The 23,094-nt window shown below is 44.2% G+C and overlaps 1 protein-coding gene across 10 annotated transcripts in view; it reads right to left on the minus strand.

The window, feature by feature from the left end:
- LOC139559732 (ATP-dependent 6-phosphofructokinase, platelet type-like) overlaps window positions 1-23,094 on the minus strand; it is a 40,260-nt gene that overhangs the window by 13,895 nt on the left and 3,271 nt on the right. For 3 of the 10 annotated variants that reach the window (XM_071376010.1, XM_071376007.1, XM_071376005.1), the window contains exons 2-13: window positions 13,712-13,785; window positions 10,930-11,007; window positions 10,088-10,277; window positions 9,701-9,866; window positions 9,494-9,538; window positions 9,080-9,188; window positions 8,389-8,484; window positions 7,249-7,341; window positions 6,769-6,894; window positions 6,396-6,460; window positions 6,082-6,151; window positions 2,444-2,590 (exon numbers count right to left, since the gene is read on the minus strand). In XM_071376010.1, coding sequence (XP_071232111.1) covers window positions 2,444-2,590; window positions 6,082-6,151; window positions 6,396-6,460; window positions 6,769-6,894; window positions 7,249-7,341; window positions 8,389-8,484; window positions 9,080-9,188; window positions 9,494-9,538; window positions 9,701-9,866; window positions 10,088-10,277; window positions 10,930-11,007; window positions 13,712-13,785 — 1,259 coding nt within the window. Of the gene's footprint in view, window positions 1-2,443; window positions 2,591-3,589; window positions 3,614-6,081; window positions 6,152-6,395; window positions 6,461-6,768; window positions 6,895-7,248; window positions 7,342-8,388; window positions 8,485-8,737; window positions 8,834-9,079; window positions 9,189-9,493; window positions 9,539-9,700; window positions 9,867-10,087; window positions 10,278-10,929; window positions 11,008-13,711; window positions 13,786-23,094 lie in introns of all 10 variants that reach the window. The other 7 variants (XM_071376001.1, XM_071376000.1, XM_071376009.1 and 4 more) reach the window with 5 other exon arrangements.

A 23,094-nucleotide genomic window follows, 5' to 3' on the forward strand; every position in this document is an offset into this window, starting at 1 on the left:
GAGACCTGCATAAAGGACAGGGGGTGAGTTAAAGGCCTGCATAAAGGACAGGGGGTGAGTGAGAGGCCTGCATAAAGGACAGGGGGTGAGTCAGAGGCCTGCATAAAGGACAGGGGGTGAGTGAGAGGCCTGCATAAAGGACAGGGGGTGAGTGAGAGGCCTGCATAAAGGACAGGGGGTGAGTGAGAGGCCTGCATAAAGGACAGGGGGTGAGTTAAAGGCCTGCATAAAGGACAGGGGGTGAGTCAGAGGCCTGCATAAAGGACAGGGGGTGAGTGAGAGGCCTGCATAAAGGACAGGGGGTGAGTGAGAGGCCTGCATAAAGGACAGGGGGTGAGTGAGAGGCCTGCATAAAGGACAAGGGGTGAGTGAGAGGCCTGCATAAAGGACAGGGGGTGAGTGAGAGGCCTGCATAAAGGACAGGGGGTGAGTCAGAGGCCTGCATAAAGGACAGGGGGTGAGTGAGAGGCCTGCATAAAGGACAAGGGGTGAGTGAGAGGCCTGCATAAAGAACAGGGGGTGAGTGAGAGGCATGCATAAAGGACAGGGGGTGAGTGAGAGGCCTGCATAAAGGAGAGGGGGTGCGTGAGAGGCCTGGCCTGCATAAAGGAGAAAGGGTGAGTGAGAGGCCTGCACAAAGGAGAGGGGGTGAGTGAGAGGTCTGCATAAAGGAGAGGGGGTGAGTGAGAGGCCTGGCCTGCATAAAGGAGAGGGGGTGAGTGAGAGGCCTGGCCTGCATAAAGGAGATGGGGTGAGTGAGAGGCCTGGCCTGCATAAAGGAGAGAGGGTGAGTGAGAGGCCTGCATAAAGGACAGAGGCCTGTGTAAAGGAGAGGGGGTGAGAGTGGAGGTGAGTGAGAGGCCTGTACAGTGGGGCAAAAAAGTATTTAGTCAGCCACCAATTGTGCAAGTTCTCCCACTTAAAAATATGAGAGAGGCCTGTAATTTTCATCATATGTACACTTCAACTATGACAGACAAAATCAGAAAAAAAATCCAGAAAATCACATTGTAGGATTTTTAATGAATTTATTTGCAAATTATGGTGGAAAATAAGTATTTGGTCACCTACAAACAAGCAAGATTTCTGGCTCTCACAGACCTGTAACTTCTTCTTTAAGAGGCTCCTCTGTCCTCCACTGGTTACCTGTATTAATGGCACCTGTTTGAACTTGTTATCAGTATAAAAGACACCTGTCCACAACCTCAAACAGTCACACTCCAAACTCCACTATGGCCAAGACCAAAGAGCTGTCAAAGGACACCAGAAACAAAATTGTAGACCTGCACCAGGCTGGCAAGACTGAATCTGCAATAGGTAAGCAGCTTGGTTTGAAGAAATCAACTGTGGGAGCAATTATTAGGAAATGGAAGACATACAAGACCACTGATAATCTCCCTCGATCTGGGGCTCCACGCAAGATCTCACCCCGTGGGGTCAAAATTATCACAAGAACGGTGAGCAGAAATTCCAGAACCACACAGGGGGACCTAGTGAATGACCTGCAGAGAGCTGGGACCAAAGTAACAAAGCCTACCATCAGTAACACACTACGCCGCCAGGGACTCAAATCCTGCAGTGCCAGACGTGTCCCCCTGCTTAAGCCAGTACATGTCCAGGCCCGTCTGAAGTTTGCTAGAGAGCATTTGGATGATCCAGAAGAAGATTGGGAGAATGTCATATGGTCAGATGAAACCAAAATATAACTTTTTGGTAAAAACTCAACTCGTCGTGTTTGGAGGACAAAGAGTGCTGAGTTGCATCACCATACCTACTGTGAAGCATGGGGGTGGAAACATCATGCTTTGTGGCTGTTTTTCTGCAAAGGGACCAGGGCCTGGATAAAGGACAAGGGGTGAGTGAGAGGGCCTGGATAAAGGACAAGGGGTGAGTGAGAGGGCCTGGATAAAGGAGAGTGGAGGTGAGAGTAATTGGCTTACTTACTTACTTACTGACTTTATTGTCCCCAAGGGGAAATTTTGTTGCAGTGTCATGTACACGTTTAAAGTGGCGGTTAAATACAAAACAAAACTGAAAATACAATTGTAAGCACTGTAAGCACTCCTGTTTATCACCCCACACAAGTATTATCTGAAAAACACCATCAGTGTCAGTGGCAGCGGACACAAGAGGAAAGGTGACTTACAGTAGGCAGCTACTTTTCTACTCTGCAAAGACAAGGTCACTATAACTTTTAGCTTATCTGGCTTCACTGTCATGTTTATATTAATCATTTTAAATATGCGTTCTGGTTATTCTAATGGCTTTCAAAATATGGTGTAGACTGCCTTTCAAGGTTAATGGTGTAAACAATACTAGGGGACAAATATGATCAAATGTGTTAAACAGTGAGCAAACAACCTGTTGATCATGTGGCAGTGAGACCATAATTCTCAGTGGGGAAGAATAAAATGACTATAATCATGTGTCTTAACCCCAGTACCTGTCCCTTGTAGAATCCCTCGAAGCCGTCGTTAACGGCGAACATCTTGTGCCCCTCGGTGATGCCCACCCTGACGGCCGAGCGGACAGCTGCGTTCATGCCCGCAGCAGGGGCACCCACGTTCAGCACCGCCACGTTGAAGGAGCTCTGAGGATCAACAGTGCAGTCGTCACACACACACATTTAGAAATAGACACACACACAAAAACACACACAAAAATACATACACATTTTAAACTAGTAGAGTTGGGGTCATTTCAATTTCTATTCAGTAAATTCAAAATGCTCATTGATACCCATATCACCAAACCCCTCTGTATACATACACCTGCTCATAGTGGTTGATACTGGGTAGAGATGCTCTACAAGCCTGGCAAAGCTGTTGTCTCCGTGGAGAATGGAGCAGCATGCAGAGACAATCTCTAGCAAGGCCTCATGCTACGGCTCCAAGATGCTGCATCTGTATAGGCTGTTGTTGTACTTCACATAGACCACTGGCTCTGAGCTCAATCACATGATCACAACGTGCTCATGGACAGATAGACCCCACGTATATGAGTGCCCTCATAGGCGTGGTAATCTCAAAGTAATCTCTTACTTTGAGCAGATCACAAGCATGTGTCTGATTGATACTTCTCTGCAGCAGAACTAGCTAGTAGGCTACTATGGCAACAGCAAGCATACTGAACGTGCAGGAACAGGGCACTTCTTAGAACACAGATATACTGTTCTTCTACTAAGCAGAGCCATGAAGAAATAAGCAATGAGGCTACAGCAACAGACATCTGTCATTTTGTGACACTATTTATGTTCAAAATGGTCTAATCCTACATGTACTACGTCAGAAGCTTTCTAGTTCAATCATGGCCCTATGGGGGTATTATTCTATTCAAATAAAGATGTCGTTAGAAAAAATTAAACCTAAAAGCTACTTGTTTTTCTATTCTACAGGGCCATTGATGCAGCAAATTAGTATTTCAAACGAAGCCTGGTCCCAGATCCGTTTGTGCTCTTGCCAACTCCATTGCTGTCATTGTCAAGCCAAACACACAAAGTTGGCATGATAGCACAAACGGTGTACATATAGGAGAACTTAGCACTGATCTAGAGCTGGTATATTATAGTAGATTACAGTACAGTACGTACATTATATGGGAGCTCATCCTCTTCCTATCCCCTCAAGACAGAAAACAATTTAACAAACACACTCTGTTAGTGTCACAAAAAGACCTCAGTATGAGCCACAATGCACCTCAACAGGAAGTACCTGATCCTAACAGACAAATCTGAGAAACGCTGGAAAGACACAAATGTTAGGGAAAACACATGTGAATGTCACAGTAACTTTGTCAATGTACAATATAAATGTTTGCCTTGGGTTATCTGAGGATTAGAGGTCGACCGATTAATCGGAATGGCCGATTAATTAGGGCCGATTTCAAGTTTTCATAACAATCGGAAATCGGTATATATTTTTTTTTACACCTTTATTTAACTAGGCAAGTCAGTTAAGAACACATTCTTATTTTCAATGACGGCCTAGGAACGGTGGGTTAACTGCCTTGTTCAGGGGCAGAACTACAGATTTTTACCTTGTCAGCTCAGAGATTCAATCTTGCAACCTTACGGTTAACTAGTCCAACGCTCTAACCACCTGGCTCACGAGGAGCCCGCCTGTTACGCGAATGCAGTAAGAAGCCAAGGTAAGTTGCTAGCTAGCATTAAACTTATCTTATAAAAAACAATCAATCAATCATAATCACTAGTTATAACTACACATGGTTGATGATATTACTAGTTTATCTAGTGTGTCCTGCGTTGCATATAATCGATGCAGTGCGCATTCGCGAAAAAGGACTGTCGTTGCTACAACGTGTACCTAACCATAAACATCAATGCCTTTCTTAAAATCAATACACAGAAGTATATATTTTTAAACCTGCATATTTAGCTAACAGAAATCCAGGTTAGCAGGCAATATTAACCAGGTGAAATTGTGTCACTTCTCTTGCGTTCATTGCACGCAGAGTCAGGGTATATGCAACAGTTTGGGCCGCCTGGCTCATTGCGAACTAATTTGCCAGAATTTTACGTAATTATGACATAACATTGAAGGCTGTGCAATGTAACAGGAATATTTAGACTTATGGATACCACCCGTTAGATAAAATACAGAACGGTTCGTATTTTTTGTTTATATATTTTTTAAATTTTTATCCCCTTTTCTCCCCAATTTTCGTGGTATCCAATCGCTAGTAATTACTATCTTGTCTCATCGCTACAACTCCCGTACGGGCTCGGGAGAGACGAAGGTCGAAAGCCACGCGTCCTCCGAAGCACAACCCAACCAAGCCGCACTGCTTCTTAACACAGCGCGCCTCCAACCCGGAAGCCAGCCGCACCAATGTCTCGGAGGAAACACCGTGCACCTGGCCCCCTTGGTTAGCGCGCACTGCGCCCGGCCCGCCACAGGAGTCGCTGGAGCGCGATGAGACAAGGATATCCCTACCGGCCAAACCCTCCCTAACCCGGACGACGCTAGCCCAATTGTGCGTCGCCCCACGGACCTCCCGGCCGCGGCCGGCTGCGACAGAGCCTGGGCGCGAACCCAGAGACTCTGGTGGCGCAGCTAGCACTGCGATGCAGTGCCCTAGACCACTGCGCCACCCGGGAGGCCCGAACGGTTCGTATTTCACTGAAAGAATAAACGTTTTGTTTTTGAGATGATAGTTTCCGGATTCGACCATATTAATGACCTAAGGCTCGTATTTCTGTGTGTTATTATGTTATAATTAAGTCTATGATTTGATAGAGCAGTCTGACTGAGCGATGGTAGGCACCAGCAGGCTCGTAAGCATTCATTCAAACAGCACTTTTGTGCGTTTTGCCAGCAGCTCTTTGCAATGCTTCAAGCATTGCGCTGTTTATGACTTCAAGCCTATCAACTCCCGAGATTAGGCTGGTGTAACCGATGTGAAATGGCTAGCTAGTTAGCGGGGTGCGCGCTAATAGCGTTTCAAATGTCACTCGCTCTGAGACTTGGAGTAATTGTTCCCCTTGCTCTGCATGGGTAATGCTGCTTCGAGGGTGGCTGTTGTCGATGTGTTCCTGGTTCGAGCCCAGGTAGCGGCGAGGAGAGGGATGGAAGCTATACTGTTACACTGGCAATACTAAAGTGCCTATAAGAACATCCAATAGTCAAAGGTATATGAAATACAAATCGTATAGAGAGAAATAGTCCTATAATTCCTATAATAACTACAACCTAAAACTTCTTACCTGGGAATATTGAAGACTCATGTTAAAAGGAACCACCAGCTTTCATATGTTCTCATGTTCTGAGCAAGGAACTTAAACATTAGCTTTCTTACATGGCACATATTGCACTTTTACTTTCTTCTCCAACACTTTGTTTTTGCATTATTTAAACCAAATTGAACAGGCTAAATGTATTTATTGATGTATTATATTAAGTTAAAATAAGTGTTCATTCAGTATTGTTGTAATTGTCATTACTACAAATAAACAAAAAAAATTGGCCGATGAATTGGTATCGGCTTTTTTTGGTCCTCCAATAATCGGTATCGATATCGGCGTTGAAGAATCATAATCGGTCGACCTCTACTGAGGATACTTACATTTGGGAGTTCAGAGTCTGCTTTCCGGTAAGACAGGAGTTTGTAGGTGTTCAGGTTGTTTTCGAAACTTCTGCAAAATATTAATGAAACATACTGTTATTCATCCATCTACCTTGTAGATGTCCAGAAACCTCCATTACTAAGTTGCATAAACTTTTAAAGGCAAGAGGAAAATGAATCTGAATCCTGTAAAGCTGCAATGGTCCTGCTAGACTAGACTGCTGGCCAAATAAAGATATGCATCTTAGAAATACAGAGATATCACTTTATTTTATCAAAGAATGTAGAATTGGTACAAGAGTCAGATAATATACCTGCCACGCAGTCTCACAGCTTCCTCAAAATTCTTCTCGTCCATGGCTTTCTGGACGTCTTGTGTCTATTGAGAAAATAAATACGAGTGGTTAATGTGTCTGGAATCAACAGCCTATCAATTGTCTTTATTCATAATAGATCTATAATGTATACAGTAGGTAGAAGTACTTGATGCATCCTGTAAATGGTGTAGAACCTGAAAACATCACAAAGGGGTAGGCTATCACTTCATACGTGTTCATTACTGTTGAGTAAAGCAATCTCACACACACTATCTTGGCTGGCGGCCATCCCCATCTGTACACTGTACAGAATACTAAACCAGGGTCCCAGCAGGGCTGTGTAGCATGTGAACAAACAGTGTAAGTGTACCATCTGAACACACTCCATGAGGGGCAGACGGACAGCCTGGTTCCCACACAGAGACACTACGCAGGCCGGGGTGCTGGCTGACGCCTCCAACAGGGCCAGGACCGCCTCCACTCCCATACGACTGGCCTGGACAGACAGGGTGGAGGGCAAAGGTCAAATCATATTTATACTGGGGTCAACTTAGAATTAATGGTGATCTGGGACATTGGGAAAATAACTTCAAGTTCAAGTTAGAAATTGCATAACAGTATTAAATGACATGCTCTTTAAATTATGATTACCATTCTGAAACTGCCTCATGGTTACTAACCAAAACAAACAAACCAGGGATATTATTCAGCTATTAGACAGACGGCAGCACAAAGGGCTATGACTCTAACTGAAAAGTAGTGCACTATATAGGGAATAGGGTGCCATTTAGGAAGCAACCCAGTCTATAAGTGCCTTTTCATTGTATGTGAGTATGTGGGTAACACTCACCAGGATCCGGTCGAAAGCAGAGGGGGTTCCTCCTCTCTGGACGTGACCCAGGATGGTGACTCGGGTGTCAAAGCCCAGACAGCTAACAACCAACTATAGTAGGAGAGGAAGGCCAGGTATTGAGCAATGTACGTTTCCTCAAATTAGCAGAGTAATTCAATAACACTTACGTCCCAAATGGCACCCTATTCCCTATATAGTGCACTACTACAAAAGTAATGCATTATATAGATCAGTGTTTCTTAATTCTGGTCCTAGGGACCCAAAGGAGTGCACATCTGATTCCACTAATCATTTGATGATGAGCTAAATCAGCTGTGTAGTGCTAAGGCAAAAACCAAAATGTGCACCCTTTTGTGTCCCCAGGACCAGGATATAGAGAATAGGGTGCCATTTGGAATGCAAAAATTGTCTATTTGTATTGTATGGTAGAAAGAGAATGACAATGGCATGCTATACCTTAGGAAGAAAGACAGTAGGGGAAAGCACAAGCACTGTACACCCATGCAAAACAGTTCCTGTCATGTACATAGTAAGTGAGTCTCCAACACTTACACCTGTGTGTTCCAAATGGCACACTATTCCCTATATAGTGCACTACTTTTAACCAGAGCTGGTCAAAACTAGTACAGTATATTATAGAGAATAGGGTGACATTTTGGACTCAGCCCTTGTTCTTTTGTTCTGCCAAGTAAACTGTACTGTATAAGACTCTTACCAGAACAGAGATCCTATTAGTTATATATGTATTTCTATGCTTACCAGGTTAGGTATGCTGATGAAGAACAAGGTTGCAAGGCACAAACAGGAAGAAGTATAATTCACAGAAGTTCACATTACTAAGAAAGATCCAATAAAATAGTTAGATGAAGAGTTAAAACATGGACAGCATGTTGTTAATGGGACAGAGAGATGGAGAGATGACGATGTGCAGCCAGAAGTAACCACGGCACACAGAAGTACTGTACCAGACCTGGGTTCAAATACAATATGAAATCATTTCAAATACTTAATGTGGGCTTGATTAAGCTTGTCTGGCGCAATTAAACCAATAGAAAAGTCGCAAAAAGATTTCAAATAGGATTTGAACCCAGGTCTGCAGAGGAGTACTCCACCAGTACAGGACAGCTGAGTACTTACTTCCTTAATATGGTCTGTAGTGATAGGCTTGTTGTGAGAATCTATCGCCCCCTCTGCTACAATAATGATATTGAGCCGTTTCTTATCTGCACGATTCTATAAGAATACAAACAAAGCACAGATATACAGTACATGACAGAACATTTTTGCATTTGGCTTTTCAAAAGCTGGACCCGGTTTATGCTGAAACAGCTGCATGCCTACCAGAGAGAGAGAAAGAACAGATCTGCCTACTACCTCTGTCCATTTCTCACTTAACAGAGTCCTTTCATCTGTAAAGCATGAAGCTATTCACACATCTGTAGGACCTGCTTTTGGTTCCCCCTTCGTTGCATATTCAGGTACTCACATCCTTGACATTATTAACAGTTATAGCCTTTCCTTGTCTGTCAATGGCTCCTTCAGCGACAATGATTATATTCAGCCTTGAACCCCTGGATCGGCTCTGGACATTAAGAAACACAATGAACACTGCTGCTTTTGCTATGGTTGAAGGAAATAAAATACACTACAACGTGTTATCACTAAGCAGTAAATCCTATTCAATGTGAGGTATAGATTGAAATGTATTTGTTAGATCTGCAGATGTCAGATGTTACCTGTGTGTGTGTGTGTGTGCGTGTGCGTGTGTGTGTGTGTGTGTGTGTGTGTGTGTGTGTGTGTGTGTGTGTGTGTGTGTGTGTGTTGTTACCTCAGACAGTTTCTGACACATCTGTTCCTCCCACCCGTCCTCAGGGGGCATCTCAGGGATCAGCACCCAGTCAGCCCCACAGGCCAGAGCACTTACTAAGGCCAGGTACCTACACACGCACGCACGCGCACGCACACACACACACACGCACGCACACACGCACACACGCACACACACACACACACACACACACACACACACACACACACACACACACACACACACACACACACACACACACACACTGTACATTTAGTATACAATAAAATATCAAATATAAATACATGCAATACAAACCCATTTGTGTATGTACAAACATTTTCAAAGCAGGACTGCTGAGAGTCCATTGCTAAATTGTAGCAAGTACAAGAATAAAGCAGGAAATGAAAGCAGAAATGAAATGCCATTCCATACCCACAATGTCTTCCCATGACCTCCAGCACAAACGTCCTCTGGTGGCTGAGAGAAAGGAGAGAAGTCTGTGTAAATGTTGATTGTGTACAAACAACACCACTGAGCTAAATATGCCACTGTATCTGTCAGTACCTCTATCTGTGTAAATGTTGGCTCATCTAAAAGTTAAGAAATGTACCATTCAACAACAATCATCTATGTCAGTACCTCTGGGCTGTAGTCATGATTGCGTCCACCACCTCTATGATTCTGTGCAGGGCAGAGTCTGTCCCGATTGTCATGTCAGTGCCACAAAAGTCATTGTCGATGGAGCCCACCATTCCCACGATGTGCAGCTCTGAGTTGTTCTGGGCAGCCTCCTCATCAATCAGACCTTTATACACAATGCAACGTAATATGAACCTACTGGCTTCACTACTGAGTAATGTACACTCATAGATGGAATGGCTGTATACAGGCTTTGGTAATACATAGTAATACATGTTTTACTACAACATGGCAGGCATATAAATACATTTTTTTGCGTAGAAATTAGTGATGGAGTAGATTACTGTGAACATTTGGTCCACTCCATTGACTACAACATTGAGATACCCTGCTGGACCAGTTCCTCCAGTAGTCCGCTCCACTCCTCTCTGAAGAGGTTGGCCCCAGTGAGGCTGCCGTCCCCTCCAATCACACACAGGTTGGTGATGTCACGCTGCACCAGGTGGTGGGCAGCCTTTAGACGCCCCTCGTGGCTGCGGAACTCCTTGCAGCGGGCACTGCCAATGACTGTGCCACCCTGACAGGAAAATACAACAGCCAAGAATTCAGATGAATGGATGAATGACAGTTGAAAAGATGGATTGATGGATGGATGACAACTGAATTGATGGATGGATAGGTTGAGGTTGGTGGATAGATGAATGAAGATTGGATGAATGGGTGAAGGATAGATGGAGGGATGGATGGATGGATGATTGAATTAATTAATGTTGGAAGGATAGACGGATAAATGTGGATGGATGGGTGGATGAAGGTAGGATGAATGGAACAAAACAGCTCTAGACCAAACCAATGGATGATATTATCTGACACAATTGAGCACATTGATAGGTGTCATTAATTCAACATCGCACATATTTTTTTAGTGTTGTGTGTTTTGTTGTCATTAACTATCAGGTTCATGCAGAATCCACAATGACAGGGCACCTTCCACTCTGTTTAGCATCAGCCAGAAATGCAGCTGCGCTCATCTGTCACATGCATTTGTAAATTCTGGGACCACAAATATATTCAAACCATTAACCATCATATACTGTATAATATACTGTAGCCTCTGGCCAAAATATTCATTAACCACTACGTATACTATATATATAGCCTGTGACTGTGATGATAATGTTAAACAAATCCATAGTATTTTGCCTAAAGGCATTCATTGCACTACTTACCACTTGCAGCATGCTTGAGACACTTTCCCATGATGCCTCTTCAATGTTATCCCCACCATCTACCATACCCTGGTAACCCTGCATAGAGAAAATAAATATTAACATTATCTCACAGCATAGGCCTATATTTCCTAATATTAATATGAACATATTCATGAATTACAATGTTGTTACATAGTAACAGTCGTTGACTCTGCAACGCATCTTTGATAACATCAGGGATATTGACTTACATTCATTTTGAGAGGACAATGCTAAATCATGCTAACTGCTACCTGTAGCAAAAGTAAACAACATATTATCATGGATGCTGTCTCTGCTGGCATACATAGACAACTCGAGGTAAGATCAATTTGGCCCAAACATGAAAATTAGATTAACCATCCCTTTAACACCAGCACAAATGATGCCCACTTATTAAAGGTACACTGATATATCTCACAGCATACTGTTGTTTATTCAAGACTCATGGCAATGGCACTACAGGGACGTTTGAAGCTTCCTGTAATCTAATTATTTAGACATTGACACCAGAGCTCATATCCTCCCTCCTCCATTGAGTCAGACAGAGCAGATAACAACATGTTACAGTTAGCCTCTTGCAGAGCGTATGTCCCAAATTCCAACCTATTCCGTATAGTGCACTACTTTTGACCAGCGCCCATACTGTCACGACTTCCACCGAAGGTGGCTCCTCTCCCTGTTCGGCAGTCACCGGCCTACTAGCTGCCACCGATCCATTTTTCATTTTCGTTTGTGTCTGTCTGTATTGTTTACACCTGTGTCTTATTAGTTGATTTCGGTGGGTATATTTACCTCCGCTGCCTGCTAGTCATTGTGCGGGATTGTTTTCTGTGGTTACGTTATCAGGGGTGCGTGTCTGCACCACGGGGTTTTCTTTTTCTCACGGCAGTTGTGCCGTTTGGTATTTTCACGCCCTGACCTTAGAGATCCTTTTTATGTCTCTATTTTGGTTTGGTCAGGGCGTGAGTTGGGGTGGGCATTCTATGTCTGGTGTTCTATGTTTTCTTTTTCTGTGTGTTTGGCCGGGTGTGGTTCTCAATCAGAGGCAGCTGTCTATCGTTGTCTCTGATTGAGAACCATACTTAGGTAGCCTTTTACCACCTGTTTGTTTTGGGTAGTTGTTTTATGTTTTATGTTGTTGCACCAGACAGAACTGTTTCGTTTCGTTCTCTCTCTTTGTTGTTTTTGGTTGTTTCAGTGTTTTGGTCTCCTCCCTTAGACGATCGTAACAGGTATGAGTTTAGGAGTAGAGGTTTCTCCCCCGTGTGTAGCGTTTATTTCCCTGTGTGTGTGGCGACCTCGTTTGGGCGAGTTTCAGTCCCATGTTGTAGTTGTGTTGGGACTGCCTAATAAACTATTTTGCCACTGGGACTTCCTTGCTCTCCTGCTCCTGATTCCTGCACCTCCCTCCATTAAGAGGCACGTAACACATACCCCATTGCCTATATAATGCACTACTTTTGGTGTGCATAGGGCTCTGGTAAAAAGCTGTGCACTATAGAGGGACTAGTGTGCCATTTGAGACACAGACAGTGAGTGTGCTGTGAGCCTGCTCAACGGAATAACTTTCATCAATCATCAAACACTGGAGTCTCTAACAATAGACGACACTTAAGCAAAGACTCCAGCCACCCAAGTCATAGTGTTCTCTCTACTAGCACACAGCAAGCACTACCAATGCAAGTATGGAACCAACAGGACCCTGAACAGTTTTGACCCCCAAGCCATAAGACTGCTAAATAAAGTTAAAATAGTTTACTAATTAGCTACCTGCATTGACCCTTTTTGCACTAACTATTTTGTCTCATCACACACGCTGCTGTTACTGTTTATTGTCTATCCTGTAGCCTAGTCACTCTATCCCTACCTATATGTACATATCTACCTCAAATACCCCTGCACATCGACTTGGTACTGGTACCCCGTGTATATACAGTAGCAAAGTTATCATTACTTGTGTATTTATTCCTTGTGTTATTATTTTTCTATTATTTCTCTGCGTTGTTGGGAAGTAAGTAAGCATTTCACTGTTAGTCCACACCTGTTGTTTATGAAGCATGTGACAAATACAATTTGATTTGATTTGATATTCTCATACAGTATTCCATCATGACCTCATGACCTCTGACCAGACCTCTGACCAGGCGTTAAGTCATCCTTATAAAAGCATTAAGTGAAAACTGAAGACAGAATCACACCTAATTTAATTCTTAAGCCCTGGAATTATTTTATTTGACCCCATTGTTGGAAGTGCCTGTAAGCAAGCATTTCACTCTAGTCTACACCTGTTTACGAAGCATGTGACAAATACAATTTGATTTTATTTGACCCCAGTGGACAGGAACATTATTAGATAACCTCCAGAGTCAGAAGTATGATTTCCTCAGCATATTAATTAGCTGCTTATGTATGGGAAACTGTTCCCGCTACCAACACCATGACTTCAAAAGTTTCCAATTCAAATACTCTACTTCTCATTTCCATGACCCTTAAATGAAATAAAAGTCATCTCGTTGAACATTTATACCGAAGAATCGCTCCTCCTCTGTTTTATTTAAACATTACACATTTTGCATAGAGATCCTTTTAATCACCAATTTAATTTAGTGTTCTATTTCATTCTGTAACATTTTGTTTATCCAAACCACTACTGCTCAAAGAAAAAGCTTTGCCCTATGAGCACAGAGCTTGTCGGTGTTGATTTGTCTCAGTGTCAGTGGTAGAACAGTACAAGTACAAGTGTCTATCATGATCTCACCTCATGGACGAAGTAGACTTTAGCTCCCACATAAATACCCATGCGGACCACAGCCCGTACAGCAGCATTCATACCTGCACAACAACAACACAGAGAGGCAGAGAGAGACAGAGAGAGACAGAGAGAATGAAAAATACATTCATTATATGACAATGCATGTTATATTTGGTAGGTTACAGGCTGAAAATACTAATCAGGGAGATGGGATGAATCATGTAAATCAAGTTAACATGGTGTGCTCCGTCCAGCAGAGAAAGATACTTGCATAGGCATTGACCTTGATTCAGTATCTAATACCTTTTCCATTGACAGTGTGGAAATTGGTCATAATGATTACAAAGACTTGCATCTTAGTTGCACCAAAACGACGTTAATATTGTAATACAAGTGTGGGAATAATTTTGAATGCAGTATCTTTGGTCACCTTATTACGGACAAGAAAATACACTCTAATCTAGTACCTAAAGTAAAAGGGTTATCTGGCTGTCCCCATAGGAGAACCCTTTAAGGAACCATTTTTGGTTCCAGGTAAGAACCCTTTTTGGTTCCTTTTTGGTTCCCCTTCCACAGAGGGCTCTACATGGAACCCAAAAGGGTTCTACCTGGAACCAAAAAGGGTTATCCTATGGGAACAGCCAAAGAACCCTTTTAGAACACTTTAAGAACCCTTTTTTTCTAAGAGTGTAGCACTTACTGCTTACAGCTACATTCTCATTAGTCTGTACACGCAGCCAAGAACAGTAGGGCAGCCCTGTGGTGCCAACACTGCTCTATGCTGATGTCCTTCCACTTCTCCCACACCACACAACAAGGCTGCTATTCACTGGCTTCCCAGAGCACTCTGAGTGTGGGCGGGAGCAGGCGCTGCCTTGGATGTCATTATTGTTAGTGTCAGCCTCCAAGAGCTTCTTAGGCCCACAACAATGGACTCACGTGTGTCTGAAATGGGACCCTATTCCCTATAGTGCACTAGTTTTTACCCCTATTCCTTATATAGTGCACTTACTTTGACCAGGGCCCACATAGGGTACACTATATAGGATATAGAGTTTCATTTCAGAATCAGCATGCCTTCACAGTAAACAGACTGTAGAGAGACCAGAGTGCATGGTTGGTCTGGCACAGATATTAAGGGTCTGTTGTCTGGGTCGATGCTAACGAGCACTGATTCTGGTACTGTGGGTTGGCTGGTGCCAGTCATTGTTGCTAGGAGACCAGTAACAATATAAGATGAAGGAGACCTGTGTGTACACAGAAAATGGTACATATATTATCCAATGTAGGCTAACAATTAAGCTAACACTTAATCCCACTGGAAGATTTCCTGAAGCATGGCCAATGGTTCTGTAAGTCATTTTAGGAATCACCCTATATACAGAACCAACTGATCTTTTCTGGCAGGTAAGACTTGTAAGTGGTTTTTACTTACATCATGTGAGAAAATATGCATATTGAATGTTCTAGTCTTCAGGGTAGGCTACAGGATGCTTTCTAGCTTCGACCGCAACTGGATTCTGGCGGGACTTTTGTCCGAATCGCACTATATTCCTGCTGTGTAGACAATGGTAGATTTCATGGTAGGTAGTCTCGTACAAAGTGCTTGGTCTGATGGTAGCCCACTGTTGACACAGCAGGAATGTAGTGTGATTGTGACAAAAGTTTGATTCAGGTGTTTATTTGATAGCGAGGGACAAATGTATCTTTACGACGGCCAAGTAGTGTTCGTACAGATTATCGACTAGGTATGTTTAGGTATGTTTGATTTCTCTAAAGCAGGCAGTGGCGTGTTTTCATGAATACCAAGGGAAGCCAGGCTTCCCCCAAAACTGTACAAAGAAAAAAATAAAAACACATATCTTTCATCTCTCTGTTTCATAATTTTCTCACAGGAGAAAGCATCCGAGCGATCAAAACAGTACTCCTCTGTCTCTCTACATGACAACCATCTACAGTTGAAGTCGGAAGTTTACATACTCTTAGGTTGGAGTCATCAAAACTCATTTTTCAACCACTCCACAAATGTCTTGTTAACAAAATATAGTTTTGACAAGTCAGTTAGGACATCTACTTTGTGCATGACACAAGTAATTTTTTCAACAATTGTTTACAGACAGATTATTTCATTTATAATTCACTGTATCACAATCCAGTGGGTCAGAAGTTTACATACACTAAATTGACTGTGCATTTAAACAGCTTGGAAAATTCCAGAAAATGATGTCATGGCTTTAGAAGCTTCTGATAGGCCAATTGACATCATTTGAGTCAATTGGAGGTGTACCTGTGGATGTATTTCAAGGCCTACCTTCAAACTCAGTGCCTCTTTGCTTGACATCATGGGAAAATCAAAAGAAATCAGCCAAGACATCAGAAAAAATAATTGTAGACCTCCACAAGTCTGGTTCATCCTTGGGAGCAATTTCCAAACGCCTGAAGGTACCACGTTCATCTGTACAAACAATAGTACGCAAGTATAAACACCATGGGACCACGCAGTCGTCATACCGCTCAGGAAGGATACGCGTTCTGTATCCTAGAGATGAACGTACTTTGGTGCAAAAGTGCAAATCAATCCCAGAACAACAGCAAAGGACCTTGTGAAGATGCTGGAGGAAACAGATACAAAATTATCTATAGCCACAGTAAAACGAGTTCCATATCGACATAACCTAAAAGTCCGCTCAGCAAGGAAGAAGCCACTCCTCCAAAACTGCCATGAAAAAGCCAGACTACGGTTTGCGACTGCACATGGGGACAAAGATCATACCTTTTAGAGAAAAGTCCTCTGGTCTGATGAAACAAAAATAGAACTGTTTGGCCATAATGCTTGCAAGCCGAAGAAGACCATCCCAACCGTGAAGCACGGGGGTGGCAGCATCATGTTGTGGGGGTGCTTTGCTGCAGGAGGGACTGGTGCACAAAATAGATGGCATCATGAGTGAGCAAAATGATGTGGATATATTGAAGGAACATCTCAAGACATCAGTCAGGAAGTTAAAGCTTGGTCGCAAATGGGTCTTCCAAATGGACAATGACCCCAAGCATACTTCCAAGGTTGTGGCAAAATGGCTTAAGGACAACAAAGTCAAGGTATTGGAGTGGTCATCACAAAGCCCTGACCTCAATCTTATAGAAGATTTGTGGACAGAACTGAAAAAGCGTGTGCGAACAAGGAGGCCGACAAACCTGACTCAGTTACACCAGCTCTGTCAGGAGGAATGGGCCAAAATTCCCCCAACTTATTGTGGGAAGCTTGTGGAAGGCTACCTGAAACATTTGACCCAAGTTAAACAATTTAAAAGGCAATGCTACCAAATACTAATTGTATGTAAACTTCTGACCCACTGAGAATGTGATGAAATAAATAAAAGCTGAAATAATTATTCTGACATTTCACATTCTTAAAATAAAGTGGTGATCCTAACTGACCTAAAACAGGGAATTTTTACTGGGATTAAATGTCAGGAATTGTGAAAAACTGAGTTTAAATGCATTTTTCTAAGGTGTATGTAAACTTCTGACTTCAACTGTATCTGATGTTGTCTGGTACAAACAAGTATAACATTGTTGCCGCCCGTAGCATTGAAGGCAATGTAGGGGTGCGCCATGAGCTCTTGTGGTGACCGTATCACCGCTACAACGGCGGTAATGAGTCATGAAGGCAGTCAAAGTCCCGGTAATTAGGCTTCTCCAAGCTCTGATGCTGCATCCTCCATTTGCTATTTGGAAGCATCCTCCTGTTTCGATACAGGTGAATGATAATGGTCCATTCTAAATCAAAACAAATTTCACACATATATTATTTAATATACGTAAGGACAAGATTAAATCAAGAATATTCTGATGGGTGACTATATTAGCCTATCACTTGTGAATTACATATTATCACTTGTGAATGATGCCCAGCATAAGAAAAAAGGTTGTTTTTTTTTCGAATCATAGTCGGACACCTCATGTAGCCTAGCCCATAGGCCTATATGTTTTATTAAGGTTTGTATCACAACTAAAGTGGCCAAATAACTTCTTAAAATTAAGGACATTAATCTGCTTTACAAGGGGTGTAGAGCCTAATTGTTATACATAAGCAGCGTGTGAGTTTCAAGTTAGGGGAGAGATCATTTTCACCATAAAAATGCACCTTTATAATAAAAGCATTACATGCATAATTGCATTTGCGGTCACTTTTGATAATGGTGTTTTCCGCTAATGGAACATTTGTGCTTATAGCCTACTACCATGTGCGCATTGCTGCGCTTATAATGTGAAGAAACAGCCTAATAGTTTATCAACATTTTAAGCTAAACTTGTGGACAGTTCTTCCAATATCTTCAATGTTCACCTCGGAATTGGATAAGGACGTGCGCAGTTATGTCCCTGATGTGTCTGTCTTCACTTGTAGCCTGTGAGAAAGACCCGATCACGTGATTGAGTGTGCAGCACTCACTGGCCGCAAAAGGCATGGATTCTTTTAGGGTGCATTACGGCCACACAAAGGGGATGCCGCAATGAAATTCTAGACATGATCAAGTGCTTGTCAAATTGTGAATGAGTGATTGATGTAATGTGTACAGCCTAGGCAAAAAACAAAGCAGAGATCATGCCTTTCAAACAACTTTTTTCAAATCATCATTAGAGTCGCATCATGCAGCCTTACAATCTGTTAAAAATCAAAACATATAGCCCAACTTTTGTAGAACAACTAAAGTTACATTAATAACTCTAAATTAAGCATATAATAATACCTATTTCTTTGTTAACCGCTCAACACAGAATAGCTGCATGTGCGCACTCCCTCAAATCATTTGGAGAAAATATTATTTCTGTCACACCCTGATTTGTTTCACCTGTCTTTGTGATTGTCTCCACCCCCCTCCAGGTGTCGTCCATCTTCCCCATTATACCCTGTGTATTTATACCTGTGTTCTCTGTTTGTCTGTTGCCAGTTCGTCTTGTTTGTTCAAGCCTACCAATGTTTTGTCTCAGCTCCTGTTTTTCCCTAGTCTCTCTTTTTCTTGTCCTCCTGGTTTTTGACCCTTGCCTGTCCTGACCAAGTACCCACCCCCCTGACCACTCTGCCTATCCCTGAGCCTGCCTGCCGTCTTGTACCTTTGCTACTACTCTGGATTACTGAACTCTGCCTGTCTTGACCTGTCGTTTGCCTGCCCCTGTGGTTACAATAAACATTGTTACTTCACACAGTCTGCACTTGGGTCTTACCTTGATTCCTGATAGTTTCTATTTTATTCAGCTTTGTTCAATTGTATTCTTCATACTATAAAATAATGCCATGGAATTCTAAGCAAATCTCGTCTGCTAAATTCACTTTTGTAGCCCACAGCCATTTGGCTTAGCCAGATCAGGACCTAACATAAGGACAACTCAGAGTATGCTATTCTGTTCTTCTGAAATAGACAACATTTTCTTCATATCATGCTTCTTTAGACCTGTCTAAATTAAATAATGTATTTATTGTGGAGGTGTAGGCTATATTACATGTATTTATTAGACTTTTTAAAATGTAGATGTTCAGAAGGTCAGCATCAGTGGCTTGTGAAAGCCAGGAGATGGTAAATGTGTTTATGTTAATTAACGGTTAATTACCGTGAGACCGACAGTTATTTTCGTGACCCCCACAGCCCTAGGTGCGCCAGGAGGTTGCTATCCGGTTTTGCGATAAAACAAAGGTGTGGTTGAATTTATTCTGCCACTGTCTTATTGTCTCGGCCTTTAGGTCTATATATATATATTGGTCGCAAGGCATATGAACTAACAGGTTACAGAGCAAATGTCACGTTCTGACCATAGTTCTTTTGTATTTTCTTTGTTTTAGTGTGGTCAGGGCGTGAGTTGGGTGGGTAATCTATGTTTTCTATTTCTATGTTGGTTTTCTGTGTTTGGCCTGATATGGTTCTCAATCAGAGGCAGCTGTCTGTCGTTGTCCCTGATTGGGAACCATATTTAGGTAGCCTGTTTTCTGTTGGGTTTTGTGGGTGGTTGTCTTCAGTCTTTGTGTGTCTGCACCAGATAGAACTGTTTCGGTTTTCACTTTTGTTGTTTTGTAATTTGTAGTGTTCAGTTTTTGATTATCATTAAATTAAGATGAACACTAACCACGCTGCGCTTTGGTCCTCTCCAAAGCCAAGGAGTTGTTGATGAAATTGGAGGAGAGTGAAGAGAGAGAGCTGATGGTTTGGCGTAGTATGCACGGCATTCGCCCTGAGGAGCGTGTTAGCTGTCTGATGCCACCTGTGTCAGTTCCTAGTACTCATCCTGAAACATGTGTTAAAGTTCCGGAACAATTGATGCCGGCTATACACACCAGGTCTCCAGAGTACCTTCACAACCCGGGATGTTTTGTTCCTGCTCCCCGCACTCGCCCTGAGGTGCGTGTTCCCAGTCCGGTACCACCAGTTCCGTCACCACGCACCAGGCCTACTGTGCGCCTCCAGAGTCCAGTATGCCCTGTTCCTGCTCCCCGCACTCGCCCTGAGGTGCGTGTTCCCAGTCCGGTACCACCAGTTCCGTCACCACGCACCAGGCCTACTGTGCGCCTCCAGAGTCCAGTATGCCCTGTTCCTGCTCCCAGCACTCGCCCTGAGGTGCGTGTTCCCAGTCCGGTACCACCAGTTCCGGCACCACGCACCAGGCCTACTGTGCGCCTCCAGAGTCCAGTATGCCCTGTTCCTGCTCCCCGCACTCGCCCTGAGGTGCGTGTTCCCAGTCCGGTACCACCAGTTCCGGCACCATGCACCAGGCCTACTGTGCCCCTCCAGAGTCCAGTATGCCCTGTTCCTGCTCCCCGCACTCGCCCTGAGGTGCGTGTTCCCAGTCCGGTACCACCAGTTCCGGCACCATGCACCAGGCCTACTGTGCGCCTCCAGAGTCCAGTATGTCCTGTTCCTGCTCCCCGCACTCGCCCTGAGGTGCGTGTTCCCAGTCCGGTACCACCAGTTCCGGCACCACGCACCAGGCCTACTGTGCGCCTCCAGAGTCCAGTATGCCCTGTTCCTGCTCCCCGCACTCGCCCTGAGGTGCTTGTTCTCAGTCCGGTACCACCAGTTCCAGGCACCATGCACCAGGCCTACTGTGCGCCTCCAGGGTCCAGTATGCCCTGTTCCTGCTCCCCGCACTCGCCCTGAGGTGCGTGTTCCCAGCCCGGTACCACCAGTTCCGGCACCACGCACCAGGCCTACTGTGCGCCTCAGCAGGCCTGAGCTGCCCGTCTGTCCAGCGCCGCCTGAGCTGCCCGTCTGTCCAGCGCCGCCTGAGCTGCCCGTCTGTCCTGAGCCGCTAGAGCCGCCCGTCTGTCCGGAGCCGCTAGAGCCGCCCGCCAGTCAGGAGCCGCCAGAGCCGCCCGCCAGTCAGGAGCCGCCAGAGCCGCCCGCCAGTCAGGAGCTGCCAGAGCCACCCGCCAGTCAGGAGCTGCCAGAGCCGCCCGCCAGTCCGGAGCTGCCCTGCAGCCCGGAGTTGCCTTTCAGTCCTGAGCTACCCCTCAGTCCTGAGCTACCCCTCAGTCCTGAGCTGCCCCTCAGTCCTGAGCTACCCTTCAGTCCGGAGTTTCCCTCAGTCCGGAGTTGCCCTCAGTCCGGAGTTGCCCTTCAGTCCTGAGCTACCTCTCAGTCATGAGCTACCTCTCAGTCATGAGCTACCTCTCAGTCCTGAGCTACCCCTCAGTCCTGAGCTACCCCTCAGTCCTGAGCTGCCCCTCAGTCCGGAGCTGCCCCTCAGTCCGGAGCTGCCCCTCAGTCCGGATCTGCCCCTCAGTCCGAAGGAGTTTTTTCAGTCCAGAGGCGTCCTTCAGTCCAGAGGCGTCCTTCAGTCCTGTGGGCCCATTTATTAGGGTTCCCAGGCCAGGGTCGGCGGCGAGGGTTGCCGTTCCTAGGAGGCTACTAAAGCGGACAAAGACTGTGGTGGAGTGGGGTCCACGTCCAGCGCCAGAGCCGCCACCGCGGACAGATGCCCACCCAGACCCTCCCCTATAGGTTCAGGTTTTGCGGCCGGAATCCGCACCTTGGCCCCCCCCTCCCCCCCCTCCGTACTGTCACGTTCTAACCATAGTTCTTTTGTATTTTCTTTGTTTTAGTGTGGTCAGGGCGTGAGTTGGGTGGGTAATCTATGTTTTCTATTTCTGTGTTGGTTTTCTGTGTTTGGCCTGATATGGTTCTCAATCAGAGGCAGCTGTCTATCGTTGTCCCTGATTGGGAACCATATTTAGGTAGCCTGTTTTCTGTTTGGGTTTTGTGGATGGTTGTCTTCAGTCTTTGTGTGTCTGCACCAGATAGAACTGTTTCGGTTTTCACTTTTGTTCTTTTGTAATTTGTAGTGTTCAGTTTTTGATTATCATTAAATTAAGATGAACACTAACCAACCACGCTGCGCTTTGGTCCTCTCCTTCTTCCACCGACGAAAGCCGTTACAGCAAACAACACAATTATCACAACACATAGGTTATAATATCGCTTTTGGGGGGGGGGGGGCTTGACTTCCCCAGTGATTTTACCCACGCACGCAACTGACTGCAGGGTTCCCCAACTGGTAGTTTATTTGGCCCACCCAAGTTTCTTTTTTTGCATTTTAATTGTTGGACATAGAAGACAGTAACAACATCAGGAAATCGTCCCTAGTGATTTTAATTTTGGTAATCTGTTCCCATGTATTCCTACACATAATAGAGATATCGTATACAAATGTAAGCAAGGTTTGAAATTATGTTTTAGTTAAATATTATTTCTGTCTGGGCTTCTTGTGGTCAATTTGGAGTCAAAAACTTATTTCTAATTATGTTCCGGCCCACCGACCAGCCACTCAAAAAAAATGATTTGGACGCGGCTGAATCTAGTTGATGATCCCTGCTCTACAGCAGCAGGATGCAGTGTATTTCTCAAAACAGACATATGCATACAACCTCTTCCTTCCAGCACTACTGACCCTTCAAGATAGGATCAAGCACAGCAGGCCAATGAAACACAGCGACACAACAGTGTGTTTGAAGGCTTTGAGCAAGGTGAAAATATTTGGGCCATGCAGGTAACAATCTTTAAAGCTGTGAAGAGATAACGTGTCATTACATGGTTACACGTGTAGGCTTTTTAGAACTAGTACTCTGATGAGAAAGGGAGTAGCCTACTACTCTACTCCCCACTATGTCACACTTTAATGACAGATACAGTAGGCTATTGTTGCAAATGTACTACAGTATCATAAATTCTGTGGAAATCTCAGCCTGCTGTAGTCTGCCAATAAGATAGTCCATGTAAAGAGAGTACAATATTATTAGTGAATGACAGCCAGGGCCAGGCATGGAACAATGAAGGGCTGAGTCACACTTATTACTACCACAGTCCTTTACTGAGATGTCAGTTGTGTTTCCACATTATAGTGAC

The sequence above is a fragment of the Salvelinus alpinus genome, chromosome 30 (assembly GCF_045679555.1).
Source record: "Salvelinus alpinus chromosome 30, SLU_Salpinus.1, whole genome shotgun sequence".
Taxonomy (NCBI): domain Eukaryota; kingdom Metazoa; phylum Chordata; class Actinopteri; order Salmoniformes; family Salmonidae; genus Salvelinus; species Salvelinus alpinus.